The sequence below is a fragment of the Manis javanica genome, chromosome 4 (assembly GCF_040802235.1).
Source record: "Manis javanica isolate MJ-LG chromosome 4, MJ_LKY, whole genome shotgun sequence".
NCBI classification, from domain to species: Eukaryota; Metazoa; Chordata; class Mammalia; order Pholidota; family Manidae; genus Manis; species Manis javanica.
Window position 1 is genome coordinate 182,426,605 of NC_133159.1, and position 26,217 is coordinate 182,452,821.

At 62.0% G+C, this 26,217-nt stretch overlaps 1 protein-coding gene across 9 annotated transcripts; it reads left to right on the top strand.

Annotated features, from left to right (window-relative positions):
• The first annotated feature begins 587 nt into the window (after nucleotides 1-587).
• On the top strand, nucleotides 588-25,679 carry ASPSCR1 (ASPSCR1 tether for SLC2A4, UBX domain containing). 9 transcript variants are annotated; one of them, XR_012130962.1, is made up of 16 exons: nucleotides 588-768; nucleotides 1,577-1,632; nucleotides 2,841-2,955; nucleotides 4,347-4,447; nucleotides 9,925-9,982; nucleotides 10,934-11,007; nucleotides 11,407-11,842; nucleotides 19,481-19,620; nucleotides 19,830-19,911; nucleotides 20,306-20,372; nucleotides 21,212-21,274; nucleotides 21,874-21,926; nucleotides 24,875-24,926; nucleotides 25,089-25,225; nucleotides 25,322-25,497; nucleotides 25,579-25,679. XR_012130962.1 is itself a non-coding variant. In XM_036997165.2 (16 exons), exons 1-16 carry the CDS (start codon nucleotides 667-669, stop codon nucleotides 25,593-25,595), a joined length of 1,662 nt encoding a protein of 553 aa, XP_036853060.2. In that variant the 5' UTR covers nucleotides 589-666; the 3' UTR covers nucleotides 25,596-25,679. The 9 variants fall into 9 exon arrangements, 6 of the variants coding, with proteins under 6 accessions (XP_073092226.1, XP_036853060.2, XP_073092223.1 ...); XM_036997165.2 differs by having other exon boundaries at nucleotides 589-768; nucleotides 25,156-25,225; XM_073236122.1 differs by having other exon boundaries at nucleotides 589-768; nucleotides 25,156-25,225; nucleotides 25,582-25,679.
• The last annotated feature ends 538 nt before the right edge of the window (nucleotides 25,680-26,217 follow it).

Below are 26,217 nucleotides of genomic sequence, written 5' to 3' on the forward strand. Positions count from 1 at the left end.
CTACAGAGCATGGGACTGCCTGCCGGCCAGGGGGGCAGAACTCTAAGGGGTGTCCCAGGCTTTCCAGTATCGTACACGTGAATGTGTCAGTTAGTGCGCAGATACAGGGGTGTGTGAGGCGGACGTGTCACCCACACGATGGCATGACAGCACCCACATGGGGGTGTGGTAGCACTGCCCGGGCCCTCTGCAGACTGCCTGTGCACCAGGCTGGAGTGGGGACCCGTTCTGTCTCAGGTTTGGCTGCGCCGGGAGAGGCCGGCCTCAACTCCCGGGCTTTTCAGGCCCGCCTTTACCCTCAGCCGCTCTCTGACCTTCCCGCAGGCAGGGGTGACCCGGGGGACAGGGGCCGTCAGGTGGGCCGACGGAGGGAGAGCAGGACCCAGCACAGGTCGGGGCGCATTGACCCTGCGTGGACCGGGAGTCCAGGCCTCAGCGCGCGCACGCAATCCGCACGCGGCCCGTATGGCCGTTGGAGACCCGCGCCACGTGGCGCCTGTTGGGGAACCGCGCTCCCAGCCCGACGTCGGGGAGGAGCCTGGGACGGGGGCGGGGCGCGGGCCCGGAAGCGCTCTGGCCCCGCCCCCGCCTCGTCCTCGCGACCGCGAGGCCGGCTGTTGCCTATAAAGTTTGACGGCGAGCCGGCGCGGGTCACGTGAGCGGAAGATGGCGGCCCCGGCAGGCGGCGGCGGCCCCGCGGTGTCGGTGCTGGCCCCTAATGGGCGGCGCCACACGGTGAAGGTGACCCCGAGCACCGTGCTGCTGCAGGTGCGACGGCGGGCGGCGGGCGGCGGGCGGCGGGCGGCGGGCGGCGGGTCGGACGCGGCGCCGGGCCTACTCCTGAGGTTGGTTCCGGAGGGCTACTGGGGCGGGGCCCGCGGCGGCCAATGGGCGGCCTCTGAGCGCGGCCCCGCCCACTTCCGCTCGGCGGGGCTCCGCGGGTCCCTGCGGGGTGGGGCGGGGCGCACGGCGGACGCCGAGCCCTCTCCCGGGGAAGCGGCCCGCGCCCCGCGCCCCCGGCTGCGGCTGGGTGTCGGTCCTTTGTGCCTGGGCACGGATTTGCTGAGTCACTCGTTGCGTTTTGACCGGGCAGCTGGGTGACCTGGAATTCCTACACCGGAAATGCTTATTGGGCCCTGCTCTGCAGGTGACAGTGTGCCAGCAAGTGTCTGCAGGGAGGAGCCCCCAGGGTGGGGTGCAGGGGCCGTGAGCCCCCGAGGAGCTCAGCCTGCCTCCCGGGCGCCACAGGACCCTCAGGGAGAGGAGGGTGAGGTGCTGCAGGCGGGGGGCCCAAGTCTGAACTTTATTCTCTGGGTGAGGAGCGGTGCCCCCGAGTGTATAAGGACAGGTCCGTGGGCATGGCCTGCGGAGCCGGGTGGTGGCGCAGACCCAGTAAGGAGGTGGGCGAGGGGACCTGAGTGGCTGTTCTGTCCCGCTGTTTGTACTAGGCTTTGGCAAAACCAGTAGTTCACCAAGAGGTGGACTCCCTGCCCTCGGCAGCCTCTGTGCCGCTGCGCTTGCCAGGCGGAGTGGCCAGGCAGACACACTGGCTCACCGTCCTGCGTCTTACCTCTAGGTTCTGGAGGAAACGTGCCGGCGACAAGACTTCAACCCCAGTGAATATGACCTGAAGTGAGTTTTCTCTGGCCAGGCTGCAGGGCCCACCTGTCCCTCTTTCTCCCAGGCCCTGCCTGGGTCTTAAACCAACAGAAGTTCATTTTTTCGAAGTTCTGGAGGCCAGAGGCCCCAAAGGTGTCGGCAGGGCCACGTTTCCTCCAGGGCTCTTGGTCAGGACCCTTCCCATGTGTTCCAGCTTCTGGTGGCCCCATGGCTTATGGCTGCGTCCCTCCAGCCTCTGCCTCCCTGTATCGTGGCTTCTCTTCTGTCATTTGAAAGGACACTTGTCATTAGATTTAGGACCATCCTCATGCAGGAAAACCTTGTCTCGAGATCCTTAACTCAGTTACATGGGCAAAGAGCCTGTTTCCCAGAAGTCCTGTTCATGGGCTTTGGGGTTAGGATGTTGGTGTACCTTGCTAGGGGCCACTGCAGAGGGTCCTTGTGCATTCAGTGTGTGAGTTCCTGGTGGGCTCTAAAGATAGAGCAAGTGATCATGGGAAAGGGGGAGAGTCTTCCAAGCTGGTGCTTGTGTCCCTGGAGTTGTGTGGGCATTTATCCAAAGAGAGGGCTCTCACCAGATTTCCAAGGGGCTAAAAACAACAAGAGGGTCAGAACTGTGCCCTGGTCTCTGTCCCACCTGAGGAGCTTTTCACCTTCGTGGCCTGTCTTTGCACCGTGGCTGTTCTCACATCAGGGGCAGAGAGGAGCTCATGGCATGAAGCCTGGTTTCTTGGGCCTCCTGCCAGGCGCACTGTCACAGAGCTTCAAGCCCTCTCTGTTCTTCTGTGACCTGCCTGAAGCAGTTTTAGGACTGTTCTGAGCAGAGCAAGGTGCACGCCCTTCAGCCATTCTGTGTGTTCATTTCCAAGTCTGTGCTGGGCCTGTCGCTGCTTCCCAATCTGCAAGAGCAGCCCCCTGTTTTGCCCCAGAGGGCAGCCTGTCTCCCCTTTCTCCCTTGCCCTCCCGTCTGCTCCAACCTGTGTCAGTCTCGCTTCTTCTTTCCTTGGGAAGCCCCACTGTCATCCACGACCTGCCCTGTTTGTAGGCTGGCAGGCTGTGTGTGTGTTTCCAGCCTTGGGGGCACTGGCTGGGGACTTGCTGCATGGGCACTAGAGTAGCTCACCAGGTACCCTGCCCCCTGTAGGGCCGTACTGGGAGCTGGGCGGGAGCTGAGTATGTCAGGCTCTGTGGAGCAGCCTGTGGACTCATCTGTTTCGCAGGTTTCAGAGGAACGTGCTTGACCTCTCTCTCCAATGGAGGTTTGCCAACCTACCCAACAATGCCAAGCTGGAGATGGTGCCCATCTCCCGGAGCCGTGAGGGGCCTGAGAACATGGTAGGCAGCTGTCAGGGAGTGTCCGGCAGAAATACTGCCTCTGGCTTTCTCATTTGGGCTGTTTGGACCACAGGATGCTTTAGCAAGCTGAGCAAATGGAGAGGGGTTGCTGCGGGGTTGGGGGAGCACAGGGCTGTGTGCAGAGGGCTCTGCAGGATGAGGCAGGACCCTCTCACCCAGTACTGCCTTCTCAGGGTCAGGCCAGGGCCACCACTCTCCTCCTGTGGTTGATGATTGGAAAAGAGACTGCTTGTTCTTTGCTCTGAATTAATTTTTGGGGTGCAGTTAATCATGCTCTCTGTCTCAGCCTGAGGTTTCTCATCATAGTCCCCAGTAATCTTAGTGCCTGTAGAGTTCTGTGGGGGGTTGAGTGCAGCCTCGGTTCTGGGATGAGGACACGTGTTCCAGGGGTCACCTCCAGCAGGTCTTGTCTAGGCCGCAGCCCTCGTTTCTGACCCCAGCCCACTGTGTTCTGCCCCATCAGTTCTTTCAGGTCCTAGAGATGTAGCGGACAGCAGCAGTGTCACTGCGGACAGACACACAGACCCAGTGGCTGCAGTGACAGTTGCCGCTCCTGTGTGCCCCTGCCAGGCCCTTTGCTTAGTAAGCGTGTGTTTTGCCAACACTGCAAAGAAGGCTGTTTCCACACATGTGGAGAGACAAGGAGACTTGGGCCCTGGGGCTGTTAGTCGGTTCTCCAGACCCCACCAGGTGTCAGGTGGCTGGGACCAACTCTGACACTCTTTTATATCAAAACTGTGGTTCTCAAAGTTCCACGTGGATGGAACCCTGACTTCCCTTGGGGGCTCTTTGCGGGTGATGGGGAGACCCCGTCCCACTTTCACACAGAGTAGCTCCTTTGTTTTGTGTTGGGATTTAACAGAAATGTGTGCTTGGGCCAAATGGCAGGGTAGCTGTGATTTCGGGAACCGAGTGCTGGCTGGTCCCCAGGCTCGGCACCATGCTCACAGGGTCAGACGCACTCTCATTTCCAGGGCTCTCTGCTTGTGTGCTGTACACAAGTAGTGTACCTGTCACTCGGCAGAGATGCCAGAAAGGAATTTTCCCCCTTTTGGTTATAGACTTGAGCTCCTATTTAGGAACATGATTGTCTAAAAAAAAAGGACTTATAAAAGCAGTACGCTTATTAATTTTAAAAAGTTCAGAAAACAAGATATTAGTTATCTGTTGGTTTAACAAATTCCTCCAAGACGTGGCAGTTTAAGACACTACAACAAGCAAATGTGTGCAGAGGGACAGCACTTAACCAGGAGTTGGTCCCCCAGAGCCCCAAAGGAGGGGTGTGCAGTGTGTCCCACCTGGACCCCGGGTCCAGGATGGGACAGGCACTCTTCCTCCTGACTCTGCGTCCCGGGTCCCCGCCCACTCAGGTCCGCATTGCTCTGCAGCTCGAGGATGGCTCAAGGTTGCAAGATGCTTTCTGTTCGGGCCAGACGCTCTGGGAGCTTCTCTGCCATTTTGCACAGACCAGGTGAGTCTCGGTGAACAGGTCCTAGGTTCTGCCCTTCTCTGGCGGGGATGCTGCTGTGGTCCCAAGCCACAACCCTGAGCTCTGCTGTGGCCCAAGACCATGCCTTTTGGGGCTCTGGTACTGGTGAGAGGACTGGTTTGAGGTGAGAGGTTGTCTGTTACTGGCCACACCCAGCAGGGACTGGTCGCCAACTGTCTGTCTTTCTCATTGGGTTTCCTGGCACTGTGGCCACATGCACCATCCCTGGAACCACGAGGCTGCCCTTCCATCCTTACAGGGCCCTTAAGAGGCCCCCTGAGGGCATGGTGGGCCATGAGGGGAGCAGAGGGATGCTTTAGTTAAGACTCTTGTGTTTTCTTGGAAACGGAAATCTTGGTGATAACTGATGTGTGTCGGTTTCTCTCTGGTGACTAACGGTTTAAGCATCACTCCTGAACATGCCAATATGGGAGCCCTTCAAGTCTTGGCCTTCCGTCATGGTATAGAAGTTGTTGTCTGCTTTGAAAGGTCTTGGCCAGCGGAGTGGAGGGACTGCGGGAGGGTGGAGAAGTCACTGTATGGCTGTGGGCAAATTGTTCACCTTCTCCGGGACTCCCAGGGGTGAAGTGAAGATGAGATGGGTTAATGTGTCTCAGGTACTGAGAACAGGGGCTGGCCCTTTGGTTTTCTGCAGCAGAGGGTCTCTGGGTAGGCCTCAGGGTGATGGGGCTCCTGCAGGAAGCCTGCTCTGCTCTGATCTCGGCACACGCTGTCCCTGCTGTCACAGCAGCCAGCCTCTTGCCCTGTCCTGTCTCATCTCTGATGTGCCATGTCCCTGATGCCAGTCCTTCCTGCAGCGCAGCTACAGGCATTGCTGTGGTGAGACCTGGCGGTCTCTCCCTCCCCCTGTCAGCCTGGGCTGGGCCGCCAGGGCTGCCTCCCCTCCAGCCAGATTCTGCTGAGAGAGAACTTTGCCACCCCCACCTAGGTGGCCTGTGATAGTGTCAGCCCACGAAGTCTGTCATCCTCCTCAGTCCAGCGTCCACAGTCCAGGCACACATGATAAACAGCTTATGGTTTGGGGGCAACTGGCAGCCTGAGGATCCATCCGTGCCTGAGGGTCAGCTGGTCTTGGCTGCCCTGCAGCCTGCCTGGGTGCATTCTCCTGGTGGTGGCAGGTGCCCAGGGGCGTGTGGGGCTGTGCAAGGCCTGGGAGCTGATACTTGGAAGGGGTTGGGGGCGAGGGGCACAGGGTCCCTGCCAGCCTGGCTGGGGCAGGGAGGAGCTGCAGAGCCTGGAGCTGAGTGTGAGCCTGGAAAAGAGGTGAATCCAGAGGCCGGGCAGGGCTCCTGCTCACATGTTTCTAGAAAGAGGACTTGGGGGCAGGGGAGGAAATCAGTGATGTTACAGTGGACAACCGTCTGAGTTGTGTTTCCAGGGTGACAGGCCACCCAGTGCCTGGCATGCTGGGGCCTCACCCAGTGGCAGTGCTGTGAAGCGCCAGGAGGTGTGCTTGAAGAAATGGTCCCACGTGCTGAGAGAAGCCTGGCCTTCCACAGTGCCGCCGGGAGGGCGGCCTAGCCGTGCCTCTGAGATACTGTAGGAGAGCTGTTGAAGAATTCTCTATTTGGCCAAGGTGTCATAGAGGGGTGAGGATGGAACAAAGCCATTTTCAGACATGAAAGGTCACACGCACCTACCCCACACTGTTCTCTGAGGAAGATGCTGAGGCTGGGTCACTGACATGCGGGGGGGTCCACCCTGAAGGAGGGGGAGGGGTATGGAGCCGTTCACCTCAGGGAGGGGAGGAGGGCCCCCCATTTGCCATGTGCCCCGGACTTGGGTGCCCCGGGGGCCAGCATCACCAGGCCCCCATTCTCAAGGCTGTGCCCCCAAAACAAGGCTAAGGGGAGCCTGGGGACGCTGTGCTGCATGGCAGGCTCTCCCCTTGCAAGGTGTCAGCAGTCGGTACGGATAGAACAGAGCCAGTGGGCCCGCAGCAGGGATGTGCAGGGAGCAGGGCTTCCCCTGATGCTTCCGGGTTGGAGATCAGCATCCCGCAGAGCCTGGTGGGCGTGCTCGGCGGGTCCCTGCTGGCTCCTCTGCACAGGGATCAGGGTGGGTGGTGGTCCTGCCCTGAACTCCAACATCTGGAGCAACTCACTGGCCACTGGATGCCCCACATGGGCCACACATGCCTAATTCAGAATTTTCTAGTAGCCACATCAAAAGAAAGTAGAAACAGGTGTGATTAATTTTAGGACTATGATTAACTTCACTTAACATATCCAAAATTTTACCCTTTGAACATGTATTCAACAGGAAAAAAGAGATGGACATTGTTGGTGGGTGAGAGCCCGTGGAGGTCTGGCGGTCTCTCTCAGAGCCGGCCTCCCCTCGGTTTGCCGCTGTGTGTGTGCTCATCTCCACTGGCCGGTCTTCTCTGCTGCTTGGGCATCTGCTGAGGGAGAGTCACCAGGAAAGGGGCTCTGGGTTCTCCCCCAAAGCCCTCTGTTAGCCACCTGATTCCATGGCTGAGCCCACAGTTCCGGTGCAGCATCATCATCCGACTGATAGTAAAAGCTGGTGTCCGTGGGAAGGGCAGCCTGTCCACGTGTTTGTCTTGGGGTTGTGGGCCCCTAGGCACAGTGGGCTGTGGGGAGCTGCCCGGAGGTTGCCACCAGCCTGTGGTCACACTGAGGGTGGGTTTGCATTCTGGCCCTGGAGGTGTAGGTGCCCAGGTGTCCACTCAGAGCACGCAGGCAGTGTTCCATGTCCTTGAAAGGGCCAGAGGCTGCTTCCCTCTTGAAACTGTCCCCACTCTGTCTGCCCTGGAGGAGGAGACTGTGGCTTCTGCAGCCCAAACCTTGTCCCAGGTGGTGATGGCGTGTGAGTTGCCTGGCACCTCATGACGTGGCCTCGCCCAACGTGGGCTTCCCTGGGGCAGCAGGAGCAGCCCTGAGCCAGGTCACAGCTGGTGTTCTGGCATCGTGTTGGCAGCACCTGCGCCTGCACCTGTCCTGTCCTGCTCAGGCCCAAGCAGGTGATGGACAGAAGGGGCTCCAGGTAGCTGTGTTGCTGGGGGCCCGCCTGGCTGGGCAGGCCCCTGTCCTCCAGGGAAAGGGCGTCTGTAAATGTGAAGCCAGCAGGGGTGCACCTCTGCCCTGCTCGCCACCCGCTGGGCTCTGGGAGTGGCTTTGCTGGCCTGAGATAGATACCCCTCCTGGGTCGTCTCCGCCACTGGGCCCTCTGAGTCCCGCCTGCTAGCAGGGAGGCAGCTGGGCACCATGAGAGGCCCACAGGATGCCTGGCCTCGCATGACGTCCACTGGCTCTGTCTGGGAGTGGCTCAGGCAGCACAGGGGTCCCCGGAGGCCTGGCTCAGCTCTGGTGGAGGTGACCGGCACTTGAGTGGTGTCTGAGGTGGGGAGCAGTGGGCCCTTGCAAGGGTGTGTAAGGGGAAGGCTCCTGATGCACAGGGATGGCCTCTGGGCCGCTGTCCCTGCTGGCAGGCAGGAGAGCTCTGCTGACTGGCCAGGAAGGTCTGGAAGCCATTGCAGCCGCCCTGCCCCTGGGTGTGAGGCCGCCCCCTCAGGCCCTGTATGGGGAGCCTGAACCCTCTGGAGGAGCCGCACTTCAAAGCTGCGGGGTGGTGTTTGATGTTCAGCGGCCCTTTGCTCTGTGCTGGGTGCGTGTACTGGCATCAGTGTCCAGAGAGCAGTCAGTGAGGCAGTATCAGTCCTGCGCCCCGTCCCCGGCTGCTCACCGGCCCCAGGCTTGGCTCACTGGCCCTCCTCTCACATCTCCTCCGTCTTGCCTGTAGTTGGAAGAGATGGTGTTCTGGCCGGCGCTGCTCTTGGGCTCTCCTGGGGTCTTGTGTTTATCTGGGGCCTGGGGTCCCTGGATCTGGGTGGCCTGTGCCCAACGTCTTTTGGGGTATGCCTCTAGGGGCCCCGCAGCTGGCTCATTCCCGGGCAGTGTGCAGAACTAAAACCTGAAAGCAAACAGGAAACGGGGGAAAACATGCTGAGCCTGCCCGGAGGTCACGGCTCTCAGGACTGCCCAGGCCACATGCATTGAGTGTTCTTGTGTAGTCGGAGGCCTTGCTTCTGGTCCCCAGCTCAGCTCCCGTGTCTTCCCATCCTGACTGTGTCCGTGGATTTAAGCTGCGAGGTCTGGCCGGGTGGTGCTACGCAGCCTCAGGCCACTCCAGGCCCCCTGCTCCGGCGAGCCCTGCCTCTCAAATGCTCTTCTGGAGGGAGGGCCTGGCTGGGCACTCCAGGTGTGGTCAGGGACCGTGTTTACTGGGGGCCAGTCATGACTGTGTGTTTGGAGGTGCAGAAATGGCACTCCCCTGGTTGTCAGGCCTGCCATCAGCTGCTTAAATGCCCCCAAACCTGGCTCTGCCAGCCTGCATCCTGTAAGCCCAGGGCAGGCAGCTGGGGGTGTGCAAGTGAGTGTGGGCCAGTGGACACGGTGTGTGCATTGTGCAGCTGCATGCCTGCCATCATAAGAGCCCATCAGCTGTGCTTCCTGGGGGCCGTGCCCTCTTGCCTCAGGCTCCAATTCAGGAGGGGAGATGACATCAGCAGCCAGGCCATGTCTGCTGTCATCTTACTGGCAAAGCATATTGAGGATGAGAGGGGGATCCGGTCTGGCCCTTGGTGACCTGCGTGCCAGCATGGAGAGCTGGGGGCCATTCGCTGCCTCGCAGATGACAGAAATCTGCGTGGAGCCTCCTGCCTGTCTGTGCTCCTGTGGCCCCCGTGCCTGGCTTGTGTGATAGAGCGGCCCAGGTGCTCGGACACGCCAGCATCCAGTGCCACAGCCTCCGGTCTTCCTTGTTTTGGCGACAGTAACTTGGGTGGCTGTCACAGGCCCTCTGTGAGCCTGGCACTGGTCTGCTTGGCCACGTGGGCACGGACATGCTTCATGAGGTGGCATCCCTGTCATCCTGTGCTGTGGCCTGAGGGGGAGCCGGCAGGCTGCAATTCCATCGTGAAGCTTAGGTTGAGACCCAAGGCCCTGGCCCCTCAGCACTGCCCTCCGCCCTGGTGCTGCCTCAAGGCGTCTGGGTGGGCGGCGTGTCATGTGGGGTGCTCGGGGCTTGGGCACCTGGGCCTCTCGTGGTCCCCTTACTAGATTCGCACCTGGATCTGCTCCTAGTGTTTCAGGGGTCAGCAACCCTCCTGCAGGTCAGCTTCAGGTAAAGCCTGGGACTCAACATCACTGACTCCAGGCACAGCTGATGGTGACCCAGGACTCGTCTCAGGGGTGGGCTGGGGCTGCTCGTCCCCTGCCCCATGTCCTCCTCACTTTCTGAGCCTTGAGGCTTGGGGCAGGGGGAGATGCCCCCGCCATGTGCTGATGGCCCAGGCCCATGGGGTGGGCGGGGCCTCCACGGCGAGTGGTGGGGTGCTCTCCCTGGGGGGTGCCATCCTGAGGGCACCAGTGTCCCCCAATGCCAGCGGCCAGCCTGGGATGTTTGTCTCCTGGCAGGGAGTTCCTGGAGCAGCCGTGCGAGGCAAGCCCAGTCTGCGTGTACATGAGGGCCGAGGTGGGTGATCGCCTATGCCCCCACCGCTCCCACGCCCGCGTGGGCCGGCCCCACGTTCCAGTCTGGAAAATCCACTCCCCGAAACCCGCTTTCAGAGCAGCGGAGGGCAGACTCAGCCCTGAAGGCGCGATGTGTCTCATGGAAAAAGCAGGACTCTGCTTCTGTTGGGATCGACCACGGCCGCCAGGCTGCTCCCACCCCCCTCAACGCCCTGTTTGTTTTCTCAGTATTTCTCAAATCTCAGGTCACAAAAGTGGTTTCGTTCTGACAAATATTTGCTTTGCTCTGTGTTTTGATCTTTTTCGAAACCCAGGGCAGCGGCGTGGTGCAGGCCTGCCTGACCCCGCCTGCCGTGATGGGGACCCTCCCGGCGCTTGGTCCACTGGCTCACAGGGCCTTTTTGTTCTGACCCTGGCCTAGCGCCCTGTCCTGGCCTGGGGTGGCCACTGTCCCCACGGGACCCCTGGCATGGATGATAAATGCTCACCTATTCATCCCAGCTTGAGTTCCCTGACCTAAGGCTGTGAGTGGGAAGGATCTGGGGGACATGTCCTTCCCTGGAGAAGATGGACTGATGGCCAGTGTGGTCTGTCCAGTCCCTGGAGGGCTGGACAGATGGCCACATGTGGCTAACCTAGGCCTGAGCCCTGCCCACCGGGCTTCCGATGGGGCAGGGTTGGGGGGATGGACCCAGACCAGCGAACAAATGCTTGGGCTTAGGTCAGGGTGTGGGAGGCTAGACCCAGGCCTCTTGGGAGCCAGGACTGAGCTGGGGCAAACTGGTGTCAGAACCTGGCTTGGGGGAGGCTGTGTGAGGCGGGCTTGTCAGGTTGTTCTTGGTGCCCTCAGCCTGGCTTAGTGCAAGGCCTCAGCTCGGGCCAGGTCCGCAAGCTTCGTCCTGCAGGGTGGGCGGGGTGTCCTGGGCACACCTGTCCTGTTCCTTCCTCACAGGTGACAGGCAGAGCCGCCTTGCAGGGCACGACACTGCAGTCACTGGGCCTCACTGGGGGCAGCGCCATCATCAGGTGGGGGCTCTGAGTGTTGTTGAGTGAGAAGAACAGGGTGTTGAAGGCAAGGAGGGGCACCATGGGAAGGTGAAGGGGAAATGTGCCTGCCTACAGTCCCCACCCCTGCCCCGAGGCTCCCACCTCTGCTCTGAGGCTCCCGCCCCAGGCCCCTGCCCCAAGGCTTTCCTGTCCCGGGGCTTGGCACGGGTGGGTGGGGGCATGTCCAGTGAGGACCTGCCCTCTGCTGGGGTGGCGCGTTGCTTTCCTGGGGAGGTGGGGCTGGACGGAAAAGGGTCTGTAGAGGGCCCTCAGGCATTGAGTTCAGTTTGGCCCGCACCAGAGGGTAAGGTGCCGGGCTGTGGGCTGGTGGGGTGGTCTCTGCGTCTACAGTGTCGCTTGCTTTCTGGTCCCCACCAGGTTTGCCATGAGGCGATGTGACTCTACTGGCAAGCAGGAGCCTGGGGTCCCCCGGATGAAAACCCCGGGTGACCCAATGGCCTCAGTGTCAGCTGACCAGGCAACCAGCAGCCCCCTGCTGCTGCTGGACCCAGCGGGGCTCCACCAGGGTGATGTGAGCCACCAGGACGAGGTGGGCACCTCGGGGACCAGCTGTGCGGATGGCCAGGCCCCAAAGCTGGTGAACACCCAGACGAAGCCGATCTCCAAGGAGCCTGCCCCAGCCTCCTTTGTTCCTTTCTCGGGTGGGGGACAGCGCCTGGGGGGGCCCTCTGGGTCTGCGAGGTCTCTGATGTCACCTTCAGCCAAATTGCCCAAGACCTTCTCCAGCCCCGGAGGCCCCTCGAAGCCGAAGAAGTCGAGGCCTGGCCAGGAGCCGGAGCGGGAGCAGGAGCTGGTAAGGGGCTGGCGGGGGGGCTCGTTCTCCTGACTGCTGGCCAGCCCAGGGGACGGGGTAGCTGGACGTGTTTTGTCTTCTCAGGGAAGTGACTTTTTGGTTTTGTTTTGTCTTGAATCAGCTTCATTGTGGTGCCACTTTAGATGTACGATTTGATTTTGACAAACTCATATGTCCTGGTGACCATGGTCACAGCCAGGGACCCGCATCCCTGTGTGGCTCTGACCCCTCCCGTCACAGGCAGTACCACGGGACCACTGCTTCTGCCTCAGCAGGGGTCTTGACCAGCTTTTGACATGAAGGTGGCTTTGGCATTGATTGCCCCATGCCACATCTGCTCCTGAGCCACTTGTCCCCACAGCTTGTTGACCGGCTGCCTTGCCACTAGGCACTTTAATGTCTGGCCATGCAGCGGGAAGGTGGAATTTGCTCCTCAAAGTCGAGCAGGTAGATGTCGCCTTTTCAGGTGGGACTCCTGCCCGCCGGCCACGTAGCTGTGCTGGGAGTGGGGAGCACAGCCTTCGCTGGGACAAGTGAGCGGATGGGGTGCATCTAGGCCTTGGGGGGCCTTTGCTCCACCAGCTTCCCTCTGGTCCACTCTGTCCAGGTACAGTCATTGCATGAGCACCACTGATGGCAGGTTTTGCAAACGGTGCTTTGTCTCTGTGGTGCAGATGCATCTCTGACTCCAGTTGTCACCTGGGCCTGCTTGTCCCCGGCCTCACACTCTGCTCCCACAGTGACGCCCACCCCCATCCACCTCTGTGACCACACACCCACTGCGTGGTGGATCACACTGAGCACACTGCTTGTCCACAGAGCATTGGCACTCTCAGGCGGGCAGCCACTCCTTGCTCTGCAGGACCCAGGCTTGTGGTCTGAGCAGGTTCTTGGTGTCACACCAGTGTCCATCTTCCCCGCTGTCTGGTGGTGCCAGCCCCTAAGGCTGCCCCTGGTCCTTGGGCCAGGCTGACCTTGCCTGGCTCCTGCTGGGGCCAGCTGCAGCCTTACCCTGGCTCTGAGGGCCCCATGGGGCTGGTTCTCACCTGGGTGTTGGTGCACGCTTCCCGCTGGGTCGTCTCTGGGCCTGTCATCCAGCTTCCCCCAGCATCTTTGGGCAACTGCAGCAGGTTGGGGTTGGCCCAGATGCCATGCCGTTGGGGTCCCTCTGCGCCACTGCTCACCATCGCATGTCCTAGGGGACTGATGTGAGATGTTTCTGGGATAATCCATTGGTAGAGGAGGGCTTGTCCAAGCAAGGATGGACGACACGTTGTGTCCCGGCGGTGGTAAGTGAGCCCGTTCTCCTGATGAGTCCCTGCAGTTTCTCAGTTGTAGCTGGGGTCTCTGCAAATAACGTGAGTTTTCTCTCTTTTATGTCCTTATTTCTCCTGTTGGTTTCCTCATTGTGCCACAGTGACCAGGTGTCCGGCATTGCTGAGTTAGTAGTTTTAGTGGGCATCCTAGTCTTGACCTTGATCTTGAGGGAATAATCTGCAGTTTATCTGCAAAGGGTGATGTGTACCCTGAAAAGCTCTGGCAAGTTGAAGGAGTTTCTGTTCTTGATTTTCTGAGAGCTTTTTTGTCACAAGCAGGTGATGAGCTTTATAGCTTTTTCTGCATGGAGATCATTTTGTCCCTTCTTTCTCCTTCAGTTCACGCGGGTGGTGAGGTTCTGGAGAGAGTTCCTTGGTTGGGCTGTCTTTGTAGTCTGCAGATGGGTCCCACTTCCATGGCGCCTCCCCTGTAGCTGCGTCTTTAGTACCAGCTCGCTCAGTGTGGTCCAGTCCGTACCCCCAGGAGGTGCAGCAGAGGTCCCCGGGCTGAAGCTGCCTGCCTTCTTCTCTTCTGGAGCCCCCTCCTCGCTCGGGCCTCCAGGTCACCCCCCAGGAGGGTGGAGGGTGGAGGGCAGCTGTGCCTGTGGGGGGTGGGGATGGGGGGTGCTTGGCGGGGGGACAGAGCCTGAGTGCCTACTGAGGGTAGGCAGCCAGGACTTTCTCCTGCTCCCTTGGTGTGTCCGTGCCGAGTGGACGGGAGAGGGGGCGTACCCCACCCCTTTGGGGACCACACTGGCTTTTACACTGACATTTGGGTCATGTTAGATGCCAGGATGCAGCCCCCAGCCTCATAGCTTCCGTTGCCTGGGCCCAGAATCAGGAGCTGAAAGTAGACCCATGTGGTTGGGGTGACCTGAGGTGTAGGGGGGGGCCTGACTTCCTCTGGCCTGCTGGTCCTTGGCGACCCTGGGTTTGGGGACGGACAAAAGCTCAGGCTGGTTGGCTCTCCCACCCTAGAGGTGGTCAGCATGTGGTGTGTGGCTTCTGGGCCCCTTGCTCCCTGTGACCCAGGCAGGCCCTGGTCCTCTGTGCCCTGTGGGGGTGGGAGTGGTTTAGGTTTGTGCCTGCCGGTAGGCGGCTGCTGCCCAGGCACAGGATCCCAGCCCTTCCCAGCACAGACCCCAGGGCCCCCTGGCAGGAGGAGTCCGGGGAGGGTGCACCGGCCACCAGCAGTGTGTGCCTTTGATCTGCGAGCCCTAGCAGCTGGCTGGTTGTGGGGCGTCCCCCGCCCGCCCGCCCGCCCCGCGCCTCCTGTCACTAACAGCCGCACACCCAGAGGGCTGGCCAGCCACATGGTGTCTGCTTTGTGTCCCTTTCCAGTCCTGGGGGAGGGGAGAAGGGAACAAAACAGAACTTCTGGGGGAACTTCAAAGGTGCGCGTTAGTGATCAGAAGAGTGTCCAAGTTTCCCATTAGTGATTTGTCTGTGTGTGGTTTTTGGATTTGAATAGTCAGAAGAGACAGGATAAAATATAGGCAGGTCCTCGGCCGAAGTGGGATGGTTTACAGACCCGGGCGGCTCCTGCCTTTGATGTTGAAACATTAATTATTAGAAAGTAGTTTTACTGGCCATCAGACCCGAGTGCCGCCAGGGCTGGGCTGTCCTGCAGCCCCTGGCCTGTCTTTTGAAGTCCTTCCTCTGGCCCCGGGAGGCTGCCCTGCAGCTCTGCACGCGGCTGGGCCACGATCCCAGCCGGCGCCCCCAGCTCAGCTGGCCTGGGGCCCCCGAGCAAAGGCCCTGACCCCCTGGGCAGAGTGGGCAGCTGATGACAGTCTCCTTTGCCTTCTCCTCTCTCTCCATTGGGTAGTCGCACCTCCTGGAGGTGGGGACCCAGGGACTTCTCATGTCTCCCATCCCTGTTTCGGAGCAGGTATCAGGCTTACCTGGGCTGCTGCTGCTCCCTTGTTCCCTGCAGGTCCGGAACAGGAGTGGCTGGGAGGAGCCCAGCCGAGGTGTGGGTCAGAGCAGTGCAGATCGCAGACCCTTGTTGCCCTGACACCCTTCTCTGCCTGGGGTGCCTGCCCGTGACATCCCCCCAGGAGCGCACTCTGCCTTCCCCAGCAGGCGGGCCTGAGGCTTGGCGTGAGCCTGTTCCTGTCACGCCAGTGGGTCTGGGGCAGCCTCCTGGGCCAGGGCTATGGCACGGCTATGGCCCTCATTGGAATTCCCGCTGAGGTCTGTTGGCAGACGGGTCAGCAGCTTTAAAGGCACCAGCCAAGCTCTGTGGCCGTTACTGAGGCCTGGTGATGGGCAGGTGCCCTCCAGCCGCCTCTGTCCAGTTGTGCCCCAGCCACAACTGGGTGTGAGGGAGAGACAGACCCCCAGCCTGTGGGCTGCAGTGGACCATGGCCGTGCAGGACACCGCAGCCCCCAGAGCTGCCCAGGTAGGGCCAGGTGGCCTCCTGCTGTCTGGGGCCTGGGGTTGCGCTTGAAGGCCCCCATCCCAGTCCTGGCCCTTTGGTCTCTTGCGGTCCCTCACCACTCCCTCCGAGGCCTGCTGACCTTGGGCCGACCTCCCCGGGCCCCCAGGGGCAGCTGACTGGCCTGCAGATGAGGAGAGCCCTGCCCCACACCCTGTGTACTTGGGGGGTTTCACGCGCTTTACCCTCGGCGATACACCACAGGCCACGCTCTGACACGGGGAGCCGCTCAGTTTCAGAGCATGCCTGTGTCGTTGCTACAGCCCAGCGCATAGCCACCCTGTGCTTTTCTTTTTAAAAAGCTTCTCTTTCCTTTTGTTCAGAAGGGTGGGCAGCCAGAGTGGACCTTGTTCCCGGGCCTGGGCAGGTACTGTCTGCCTGGTGCCGGCTGGTGGGTTTGAGACCCGTCCCGTCCCTCTGCAAGCATGGAGTCCAGGGCCTCGGTGTGCAGCTGGGGTCAGCCTGGCCTTGCGCTCTGCTGGCCCTCCCTGCCTGGTCTCCTGGAGGCTTCCATGTGCTCCGGGCTCCCTCCAGAGGGCAGCCGGCTCTCGAGTAACTTGGGAGGTTGGCCGGCCTCCCTCCTGTACTGATTCATTTAAACTCCAAGCCTCGAGGGGAAACGTTTCACATTCCCTCTCACCAGAACCCTTTCTCAGCGGGCAGTCCAGGCGAGAGTGAGGCGGGAGGAAACGGGAACCTCCCAGGAAAGCTGGAAGGTCTGGGCTTGAGGTCACCTCCAAATGGTTTCATGTTTTTTCTCTGTGTGTCATCATGTCCTGGAAAATTACTGTCAGGAAAATGAAGCCTTAGAGGCTAGGCCACTTCTGACATGAGAGGACTGTGAGGCCAAGTGGGTTCTCAGCCCTCGTGTGTTGGCCGCTGGAGCACATGCACCCAACTGTCCGTGGATGCGTCGGGCCCATGTCTTGGGGCCCCCGCCCCCTGCCCTGTGCTGGCCGTGCAGGCCTGGGTGTAGGTGGTGCCCTCCGCCTTCCCCTTGGGTCTCCTTTGCAGGCCCACCCCGGTGTGGCAGGGGCTCTTACAATTCACCTGTGGCCGTCACAGCTGGCAGCCGGTCGCCGAGCCCCCACCTCTGGACGGCTCCTGTGTTGGCCGTCATCTCTGCAGCCGCCGCCCGGGGCCACCTCTGAGCATCGTCCCTCCTGCGTGCTTCCCAGGCTCTGGGCCCAGGGCCACTGGACCGATCCTCTTTCTCCATCCACCTCCCCCCTCTGGTTTTCTGGATGTTCTGTTAAACCCTCCGTGCAGGTGGGGGCCTGGGAGAGTGGGACCTGGGGCCTCGCTTCGGAAGGACCCATTTCTCCAGGCCCACCCAGCCTTGGAGCCCACAAGTACCAGCACCTCCAGGGTCACAGCTGGGCGAGGTTTCCTCACCCGTCATGCGCAGTCACAGTCGACCCCTGCCCCACGGGCTCAGATCATGCACCGTGTCCTCATCGTCTTCCCACAGCATCTAGGGCACTGGGGAGGGCCTGGCTCTGTGCCTGTCCTGCCCAGCTGCAGCTTCCCCAAGCCCACCTCGCCCGACATCCCCCTCCCCACGGCAGCCCCCTTCTCTGCAGTTGAATGGGATTCTCCCCTGGCTGCTCCCCTGGTCACTTGGCAGCAGGGAGCCGTTCCTACCAGCCAGTCCGACATGTGCCTGCTCTTGTGGGCCAGGGCCCACCTGGTGCGGGACATGGTGGTGGCTCTGGGACTCGGGTGGTCTGGCCCCTGGCTCTGGTGGGCAGCAGAGGCTCGTTGGAATCCTGGCTTCTCTGCCCAAAGGGAAGGGAGGCCCGGGCAGGGTGGCGTGAGGGGGGGTGGGGGTGGAATGTGTCCCCAGGCAGCTCCTCCTAGCCTCTGGGTCTTGGGGGTCCTGGAGGAATCCTGGGGGGCTCTGGGATGTGGGTTCTTGGCTTCTGCCTGACAGAGAAGAGCCGATTGTGCAGGACGGGAGTCCAGAAAGGGACCCGTTGCCCAGTGGGGATTTGTCAGGTGTTTTTCTGACCAAAAGCCAGTGGCTCCTGAGCAGCATGAAGCCAGTGGCTGGTGTCACCTGCATCCGTACTCTGGAAGTGTCTCAGGGAAGGGCTGTGGACTTCAGGGTAATCTGCAGTGCCAGTGGCCTGTGTCCTCCCAGTCACCCCCCAGCCGGTGCCCATGGTGCCCAGGAGCCCAGGAGGCCAGAGTCGGGCTTTGTTTGGTGCCATGGACATGAACTGTGTGTCTCATGATTGCTGGGCTCTTGGGTAACTTGTGAACCTGGGGCTGGGTCCTCCAACGGAGGGACCTGGGCAGAGCAGCCTTGGGGCCTGCTCATCAGTGGGCTCTGGGCAGTGCCCAGGAGCCTGGCACTTGACCTGGTGGGTTCTGGCAGGCGCGTCCTCATTCTGCTCTTGCCCACCCCCAGGAGCCCAGGCGAGCTTTTGGCTCTTCTGTGGGGGGCAGCCTGGCACCTGGCATCTTGTTGTAAAAAGCTCTGGCATGGACTGCCCGCAGCGGCTGTAGGGCGCTTTTGGCTTCCAAGGGGCAGCCCCAGAGCCTCTCAGTCCGCCACCGACTGGCCCCGCTGCCGAGACTCCAGCCAGCCCTTACTGGCCACTCTGTCACCCCAGAATCAGAGGGTCTTCCTGGTAACAGCCCACCCCCCTTCCCTGAGGGAGAGCTGTGCTGTAAGGGGGTGCAGCTGTGTACTTGGTGGACTGCAGGGGCCTGCCTGTGTGGACAGCCATGGCCTTGACGTGGCTGGGGCAGCCCTGGAGACCCAGCAGGTGTGTTGGAGAAGCAGGTCCCTGAAGGCTGGGCAGACCTCAGACCTGGCCCTCGACTGACCTGGGCCTGGCCATGGCAGCGTGGTGGGTCTGTCTTGAGGGCAGTTGGGCCATGGCCAGGCCGGGCTGGGTAGGAGGCCGTGGGAAGGCCGCCAAGGAGGCGTGCATGTCCCCAGAGCCTGCCAAGCCCGTTGGTATTAAGAAGCAGGTGGGATTCCAGCACCAAGGTGGGGTGGGGAGGTGAGGGCAGAGGGCGGCTGTTTTGTGCAAGGGAGGACGGGGTGTGGTGTGGGCCCTGCCAGCTCCGCTGGACACCTTGGTTGGGCAGCCCCAGAGGTGTCCTGCCCCCACGTTGAGAGGGCTGCACTGGCCAGTTACCCACCTGGAGGCAGGACACGCCCTGCCTTGTAATCTCCATCATAGTTGCTGCCAGTCAGGAGTGATACTGTCTGTGTGTCCCCAGGGTGGGCAGGGGGCAGGGCCTAGCTGCTCCCCTGGTGAGGGGGAGGGGTCAGCCTGGCTGTGGGGCAGCAGGCAGGTCCTGCCAGACCTCTAATTTGGGGGCTGTTGTTTCCCTGACCCTCCCGTGGGGTCCCTGATGTGGCCTCGACTGGGCCACTGTTTCCTGAGTTGTTCCCCATTTGGGATTGGTAGGCAGCTCCATGGGCCCCGTGGGGGCACCCCCCATGGAGACAGGAAGTGAGCATGGGAGCTGCTGGGGGCGGCTGGCCTGTGGAGCTGCCACTGACCTTCCCAACCCCTGGCAGTGAGGGGAATGTGGGGCCCGCCGAGCTGAGACCCCAGGGCCATGTCTTGCTGGTGAGCAGCGGTCTGGGTGGGCCCCAGAATTGCTGTACAGGTGGGTGGGCATGGAAGGAGTGGCCGGAGTCCCGGACAGGCTTGGTCTGGGTGGGGTCCCCAGCCCCGCTGCCCCACCCCCCACCCCGGAGACCGGGTCGTGGCCACAGACTGATGGGTGTGGGTGTGGGCTCGGCTCGGGTCTGTGTGGCTGCTTCAGCTGTGGAACCTGGATGGTCCAGCTGCACAGACTTAGGAGCCTGGGGCCTTTCTGGCGCCCTGCATCAGCTGAGCCCTCTGCCCACCCAGCCGGTTGCCCGAGACCCTGTGGTGTGCCACCCTGACCTAGAAGAGGGGCTCCAGGCCTGGCCTGCAGATCTGCCTGACGAGTTCTTTGAACTGACTGTGGATGATGTGAGAAGACGCCTGGCCCAGCTCAGGAGTGAGCGGTGGGTGCACACTTGGCCCCTCAGTCTCGCTCTGACACCCAGGCCCCCAGCAGCACCCTGGGGGTGTATGGCCCCTAGTCTTGTCTGGCCTGACCTGGGGAGCAGGCAGTGGAGCCGGGTGGCAAGGGAGTGGTCTAGAGTCCAGCTCGTGGGGTCCTTCACCCTGGCTGGGGAGACCCCAGACCTTCATGAGACCCCCTGCCCTGCAGGAAGTGCCTGGAGGAAGCCCCCTTAGTGACCAAGGCCTTCAGGGAGGCTCAGATGAAGGAGAAGCTGGAGCGATACCCCAAGGTATGCAGAGGGGCTCTGGGCTGTGGCTGCCTGTGGACTCCCAACGAGCATCCAACCGCCTCACCTGCACTCTGCCAGTCATGGTTGGGCGCAGCCACAGTACTGAACCAGCAGTCCCATTTTACAACAAAACCGGCATCAATGTGTTTTTACTAATGCACATAGGGGTCATTGACCAGTCCTGTGTCTGTCCCGGGGCCCTGGGAATGGAGGCCTCAGCTCTGGCTAGGAGCGTGGTGGGCATGGACCTCCCACCAGGACTCCTACCTGCCCCAGTCCTGGGATCTCCTGGCCCAGCTGGAGGGCTTGGCCCTCGTGGGCTTAGGCCTGCTGCCACCCCATGCCTGGGCTGGGCTCTGGCATCCTGCTGACAGCTTGGCTTGTCCTGGCTTAGGTGGTCCTGAGGGTCCTGTTCCCTGACCGCTACATACTACAGGGCTTCTTCCGCCCCAGTGAGACAGGTAAGCGGCCCCGCCTGGGTGTCCGGAAGAGTGGGGAGCTCTTTGAGCTCCTCCTAGCCCCTTGTGGATAGTGGGACCTCACTGCCTGGCCTGTGGGCTGCAGGGAGAAGGATGTTTTTGGGTCACTTTTGCTCCTGGGACAGGCAGCAGGCTCTGAGTCTGCAGAGCGTGTTGGGGGTTGCAGGTGCAGGCCTAGGACCAGGCCGTGCCAGGTTCTCACCAGGCCAGCCCAGTGGTACCTGAACACGCAACCAGGTAGGCCCAGGTGGGATAAGGGCACCTAGAGGGAGGATGGGCCTGCGACCCACCACGTCCAGCAACGGGGTCTCTGGCCCGGGGCTGCAGCCCACCTAGAAGGCAGGCAGCAAGGCCATCAGTTCTGAGTGGGATCCTTGGTGATGTGTTCCCCAGACAGTGGGGGTGACAGGCAGGCCCCCAGGTCCCCAGGGGTGCTGTGTGACAGCGCCCTGCACCCAGGCAGGGCCTCCCTGGGACAGGACTTAGAACTGGGTGGTGGACAAGGCAAGAGGCCACGTGGGGGGACACTCCTGCAGTTGGGTGGGGGTCCAGGTGGCAGCCTGCAGCGCAGTCCAGCCAGGCCATGCATCTCGCAATGCTGGGGAGGGACAAGCTTGACTTCCTACCCCCTGGGCCTGAGGGTCAACTTGAGGGTGGCAGTGCCATCCCTGGTGCCTGAGGCTGAGTGCCGGGGCTGCCTGGCCTGTAGGGTAGTAGCTGTGCGCAAGTTGGCCTGGCTCACCCCGTCCCAGAGTGGGGTCAGCCCTGGGGCCTGAGTCGGGGCCGCAGCATGCATGTGCACCCTGCCCTTCCCTCCGCAGTGGGGGATCTGCGGGACTTCGTACGGAGCCACCTCGGGAACCCTGGGCTGCCGTTCCACCTGTGTGAGTGTCCTCGGGGACCACCTGCCTCGGGCCCCAGCCCTGGGAGCCCCCCTGCCCCCAGCTGGGGCTTGGAGCAGCTTCTCCCATGGGAATAGTGTCATGGGATAGGTGGGTCCTGCAGCCTGGCCCACCTTACTGTGGGCAGCTCACTAGTGTTCCTGGCTGAGTCCAGGGACCTGGGGAGTCAGAGAGGGAGGTTGGCTTTGTGCCCCCGCCTCTGCCCCTGGCCTGACCTCTCCTTCTGGGTCCCCCAGCAGCTGCCGGGAAGCTGAGAGAGCGGCTGGCCTCCCTCAGGGCATCTGGGGATTGAGGGGTGGGCTGCCTGAGTGCATGCACTGCACTGGGAGCTCTGTGGGGCGGGGGTCTCCTGCAGGGGAACTTCCCCAAGCCACCCGGCCTTGCCCCTCACCATGGTTTCTGCAGCAGCAGAGAGGTGGGCAGAGGGCTGTGAGCTGAGTGGGTTCTTCAGAAGTGCCCTCCAGTGGAGGTCTTGGCCTGAGCCTTCCCGCTCACCCTTGCGCCTAGTTCTCCCTGGAGAGTGTGGCCAGGGATCCAGGGGGCCAGTGCCTCCTGACACCGACAGCGATCTCCCTCCACAGTCGTTGCTCCTCCTAAAGCCATCCTGGATGACCAAGCACTGACCCTCTTTCAGGTACGGCCGCTGGGGGTGGGTGCTGGGCGCCCCCTGAGACGGCAAGGCAGGGCTGCTGGAGGAGGGCTCCTGAAAGGTCGGGGGTCGAAGGCCTGGGCTCCAGGTGGCCAACTGCTGGGGCTGCTGCTGGTCTCGCCTTTCCCCTGGGACTCTGGCCTCTGCTGGCAGTGCAATGGGGGGCAAGTCTCCCTGCAGCCCTTGTGTGATGACCATCCACCCAGCGCCCTGCGGGGCTGCCCTCCAGAACCCAGAGGAATATCCTGCCCATTAGTCCCTGGGAGGCTAGCCTGGGGCCTGCCTCCCCAACCCTCTGGCCTAATGGTTTCCTCTTCAAAGCCTCTTAAGATATTTTAATGAGTAACAGAGGCTGGCCTTTGTTAAGTGGCTGGCTGGAGGCCCTGCAGAGGTCTTAGTGGGATGAGGGGGTCTGCTTGCTGCTTGGGGATGCCACTGTTGTGGGAAAGGTGGGGCAAGACAGGCAGAGAGGAGAGAAGTCAAGGTGGAGGGAAGGGGCTGTGCCCCCTCCTGCCCCTGTTCAGCCTTCTGCAGCCCCTGGGAGCCCCAGGGGTACTGGGCCTCTTTCCGCTGCCAGCCCTGCTCCGCCACCCGTTGCTGGCCAGCCTGTTGATAAACATTGAATTTGGAGATGCTCTAGGATGGAGGGGGACCAGTGCCCAGGCACTCCCCTCCAATTAGGAGCCATGCGGGTGTTGCCTGTCCCGCCCACGTGGCCCGATTCCCGGTGACACGGTGCCCCCTGCTACCAGCAGCTGTCTCCTTTCATCCCTCAGCTTGGCCTGGAGCCGCGGGGCCTCTGCACGGGGTGGTGTCCCTGCCCGCCCGTGATCAGAGAGCTGGCAGGGCTCAGGGAAGGAAGCTTTCCTCCCTTGCGTGGGTGAGCAGGCGCGGCAGCCGCCGGCTTTCATGTCCCTGGCAGGGCCGAGCTCTGGCTGCTGGCTGCCTGGGAGGCTGCCCAGGGACAGGCCTCATGCTCCAGAGACTGACAGCTTGGGTCGGTGTGTGGGCCGGCGGCCTAGCTGCCCTTTTTGGCTGCTGGATCGGGAGAGAGAGTTTTCGCTGGGAGAGGCAGGGGGCGGGGACGAGGGTGGAAGGGTGCGGGGGATGCAGTCTGTGGGCACAAAGGCCCCAACACCCCACATCAAACTTGCTTCCTGGGCCTGAGGCCTTCTCACTGCTGGCACTGCCCTGAGCCCCAGGGGCTCCACCCCTGCGCACCGTCCTGCCCAGCACTCAGGCCTTACCCTCAGTGTGCCCCAAAGACCAAAGACCGCCACGGCTTGTGGGGGCCTCTCAGGCCTGAAGAGAGCCCGCAGACCCTCCCTCTTCATGGTTTTCTGTGCCATCCATCCTCCCCTGGTTTGGCTGTGATCCCAGAAGACACAAGCCAGCAGGCAGGGTGCTTCTGGCAAGTGCCAAGGGGAGGCAGGGCATCCAGGTTCTAGAGGGGCCACACAGCTCCCAGACTGCCCTGCTTGGTGGACTTGGGAGAAGTTCATGAAATGGGAATATGCAGCCATGCACAGTGCCGTGAGGGTGGCCCTGGGGCCTGGTAGGTCAGCTGAGTCAGGGTTTGGCCACGCTGGGCCGCCGAGGAAGACTGGGGCTCTATCTCCCTTGTACCCGCTTCCTGCTTCCTGGCCATCCCCCAGCTTCAGGCACTGCCAGGGCCTTGGGCAGACTGCAGGAACCCCGTAGGCTGCCCCTCCACACAAGGCTTTGATCCCTGGTATCGTGATGGAGTCTTCAGGGCTGACAGCCCTTTCCTGGGGCCCTCGGCTTTGGCTGTGGTCCCAGCATTCCTAGGCCTGGCCTCTGAAACTTGCTTTCTTTAATGCCGCCACCCTGACTCCCAGAGCAGGGGGGATTCTCTCGGCTGGCAGTTGTGACCCTTCCACCATAGGCTGAGGATACAATCTCGGGCTTGTAGCCACAGTCCTTGGGGTGGGGGTTCTGGGGCCCTCTGCCTACAGCCCTGACTCTACACCCAGTCCAGCCCCAACCCTGGGAGGTCTCCAGCGGTATGTCAGGGGACATGTGACCCATCCTTGTCTGGCACCTGTGCAGGTGGGGCTGGTCCTTGAGCAGGAATCTCGGGCCACCAGCCCCGTGGAACCCCTGGGGCTGGCTGTGGAGACCCTGGTATGAGGGGCTCTGTGCTGGCTTGGCACCAGCTCTTCCCTTACCAGGTCGCAGTGCCCAGTCAGGAAACCTGAGCCTGGTCTCCCAGGGTCTTGGCTCTTGGATTCGTCAAAGGTTGCAGACCTGGGCGGCAGGAGCCACTCAATGCAGTGGTTCCAAGATCCCCTCCGCACTGCTGATGGCCCCCCAGTGGTCCTCTGGTCACCTGTGCAGCTGCTTCCAGTGCATCTGGGTGTTCCCCAAAGCCTGAAGCATGCACCTGGCTGCCTCACAGACCCTTGCACTATGTCCTTTGAGTGACATGGCCATTCATCCCCACACCCCCATCCACGCAGTTCTGTCTGCTTGTTTGCTCTGCCCTGCTGGTCTCCTGCAGCCTCTTCAGGATGTTAACCGTTCACCTCGGGAACTGGGCTGAAGGGAGAAGTGGCAATCCAAACATTGCTGAGAGCTTCCTTTTCAGCTGGTGACGGGCTGGGCCCAGAATCCCCTGTGGTCTGATGCTCGGTCTGGCTTGTACTGGGATTGGTGCCAGAGGAGGGGCAGACTGAGCTTGGCTGGGGAAGCTAATGGGCTGGGCAGAGGACTGTGCCCACTGGAGGGGTGGAGGTGGGGGGGCTTAGCCCTTTCTGGCGGAGTCCTGGGCCTGGTGAGTGTGGCTCGCCTACAGGTGCAGCCCCTACAAGGCCACCTCAGAAGCAGGATGCAGCCCACCCTGCCGGCCTCTGTCCATAGTGCCCACCTGGCACCCACCCGGTCCGCTGAGCTCCTTTCTGCCCTCCCTGCAGGCAGGCCTCTTCCCTGCTGCCCTTGTGCACTTCGGAGCTGAGGAGCCGGCAGGTGAGGGAGGGCCCCTCGCTCTGCCTCCTGATGCCGGCCAGCCCTGGGCCCTGTGTCCTGGCTTGTCAGATGCCCCAGAGCAGGGAACTTCCTTTGGGTCTGGGAGGTAGGCCAGTGGGCCTGATATACCCCTCCCTCCTGTTGGGCCGTGCCCCCTCCCAGGGCAGAACAGCAGTCGGGTGGTGGGCCCCGCTCCTGATGGCTTGATGGCGAGCCGGGCTTCCCGCAGGCCTCTACCTGGAGCCCGGGCTGCTAGCACACACGGTCTCCCCATCCGAGGCTGACATGCTTGTGGCCAGGTGAGTGCTTGTCATAAGATGGGAACAGCCCATCACCATGGTGCCAGCCCATCACTACGGTGCCCACCACCTTGTCCCCCGGCCTTCTCTCCACAGGTGCATGTCCAGGGCTGCTGGGACCCCACCCCTGCTGCCAGCTCCTGACCCTGTGCCCCTTGAGTTGGAGCCACCTACTGAGGAGGGGGCAGTGGGGTCCCCTGAGCCCAGCCCTGGGGTGGCGCAGCCCGTGAGGAGGGATCTAGGCAAGGTGCCCAAGTGGCTGAAGCTGCCAGGTACTATAGGGGGTGGCCTGGCTGGGAGGGGCTGCTGGGCAGGAGCTGGGGCCCTGGAAGTCACCTCATGTGTTTGCACAGCAGCCGGCAAGAGGTGAGTGCCGCCAGCCTGGAGGTGCCCACTTTGTCGGCCACAAGACGCCTCCCGACCGTGAGTGCGAATAAAGGCGTGAGCTTCTGGAGACCTTCCTGTCTTCTCTCTCTGGGAAAGGGTGCCACCCAGCCCTCGGGGCAGGGCCGGAGCTCCCAGGCCCAGGCCTCCAGCTGGATCCCAGGGCTGCCGGGGGTGGGGGGTGGTGGTGGTGGGGAGTTCCTTTGAACAAAGGTACAGGTGGCCTGCTTGAGCCAGTGGCCGCCTCACGGATTTGACCCACCTGCCTCCAGCCTCCCTGCTCCTCTGGAGCACAGGGGTCGGGAACAGGCGGACAGGCACCACCTGCCTGGCTGCCTCGGGGGTACCCCGTCATCTCTGGCAGGAGGGGACTGGCCGGGCTGCCTGGGGCGCCCTGGTGCCCCGCCCACCCTCCCCATCAGAGCCACTTCAAAGTGGCTGCGGGCACGGGTTCTGGCACTGGCCTGGCCGCCAGCCTCTCCCTTCAGGTCTAATTACTTCCACATGCTCCCTGGCTTTGAAGCCCTGAGACTCCCTGAGGGGAGGGGGCGGGGGCAGAGGCTGGGAAGGGGACAGGGAGGGAGGGAGGGCTTGCCCCTCCGGTGGCC

Bases quoted from the DNA above. Each gene is read 5' to 3' on its own strand.
- ASPSCR1 (XM_036997165.2), top strand. From the start codon at position 667: ATGGCGGCCCCGGCAGGCGGCGGCGGCCCCGCGGTGTCGGTGCTGGCC. The intron at 11,008-11,406 runs GTGGGGGCTCTG...GGTCCCCACCAG, and splicing joins GGGGGCAGCGCCATCATCAG to GTTTGCCATGAGGCGATGTG. The intron at 19,912-20,305 runs GTATGCAGAGGG...GTCCTGGCTTAG, and splicing joins AGCTGGAGCGATACCCCAAG to GTGGTCCTGAGGGTCCTGTT.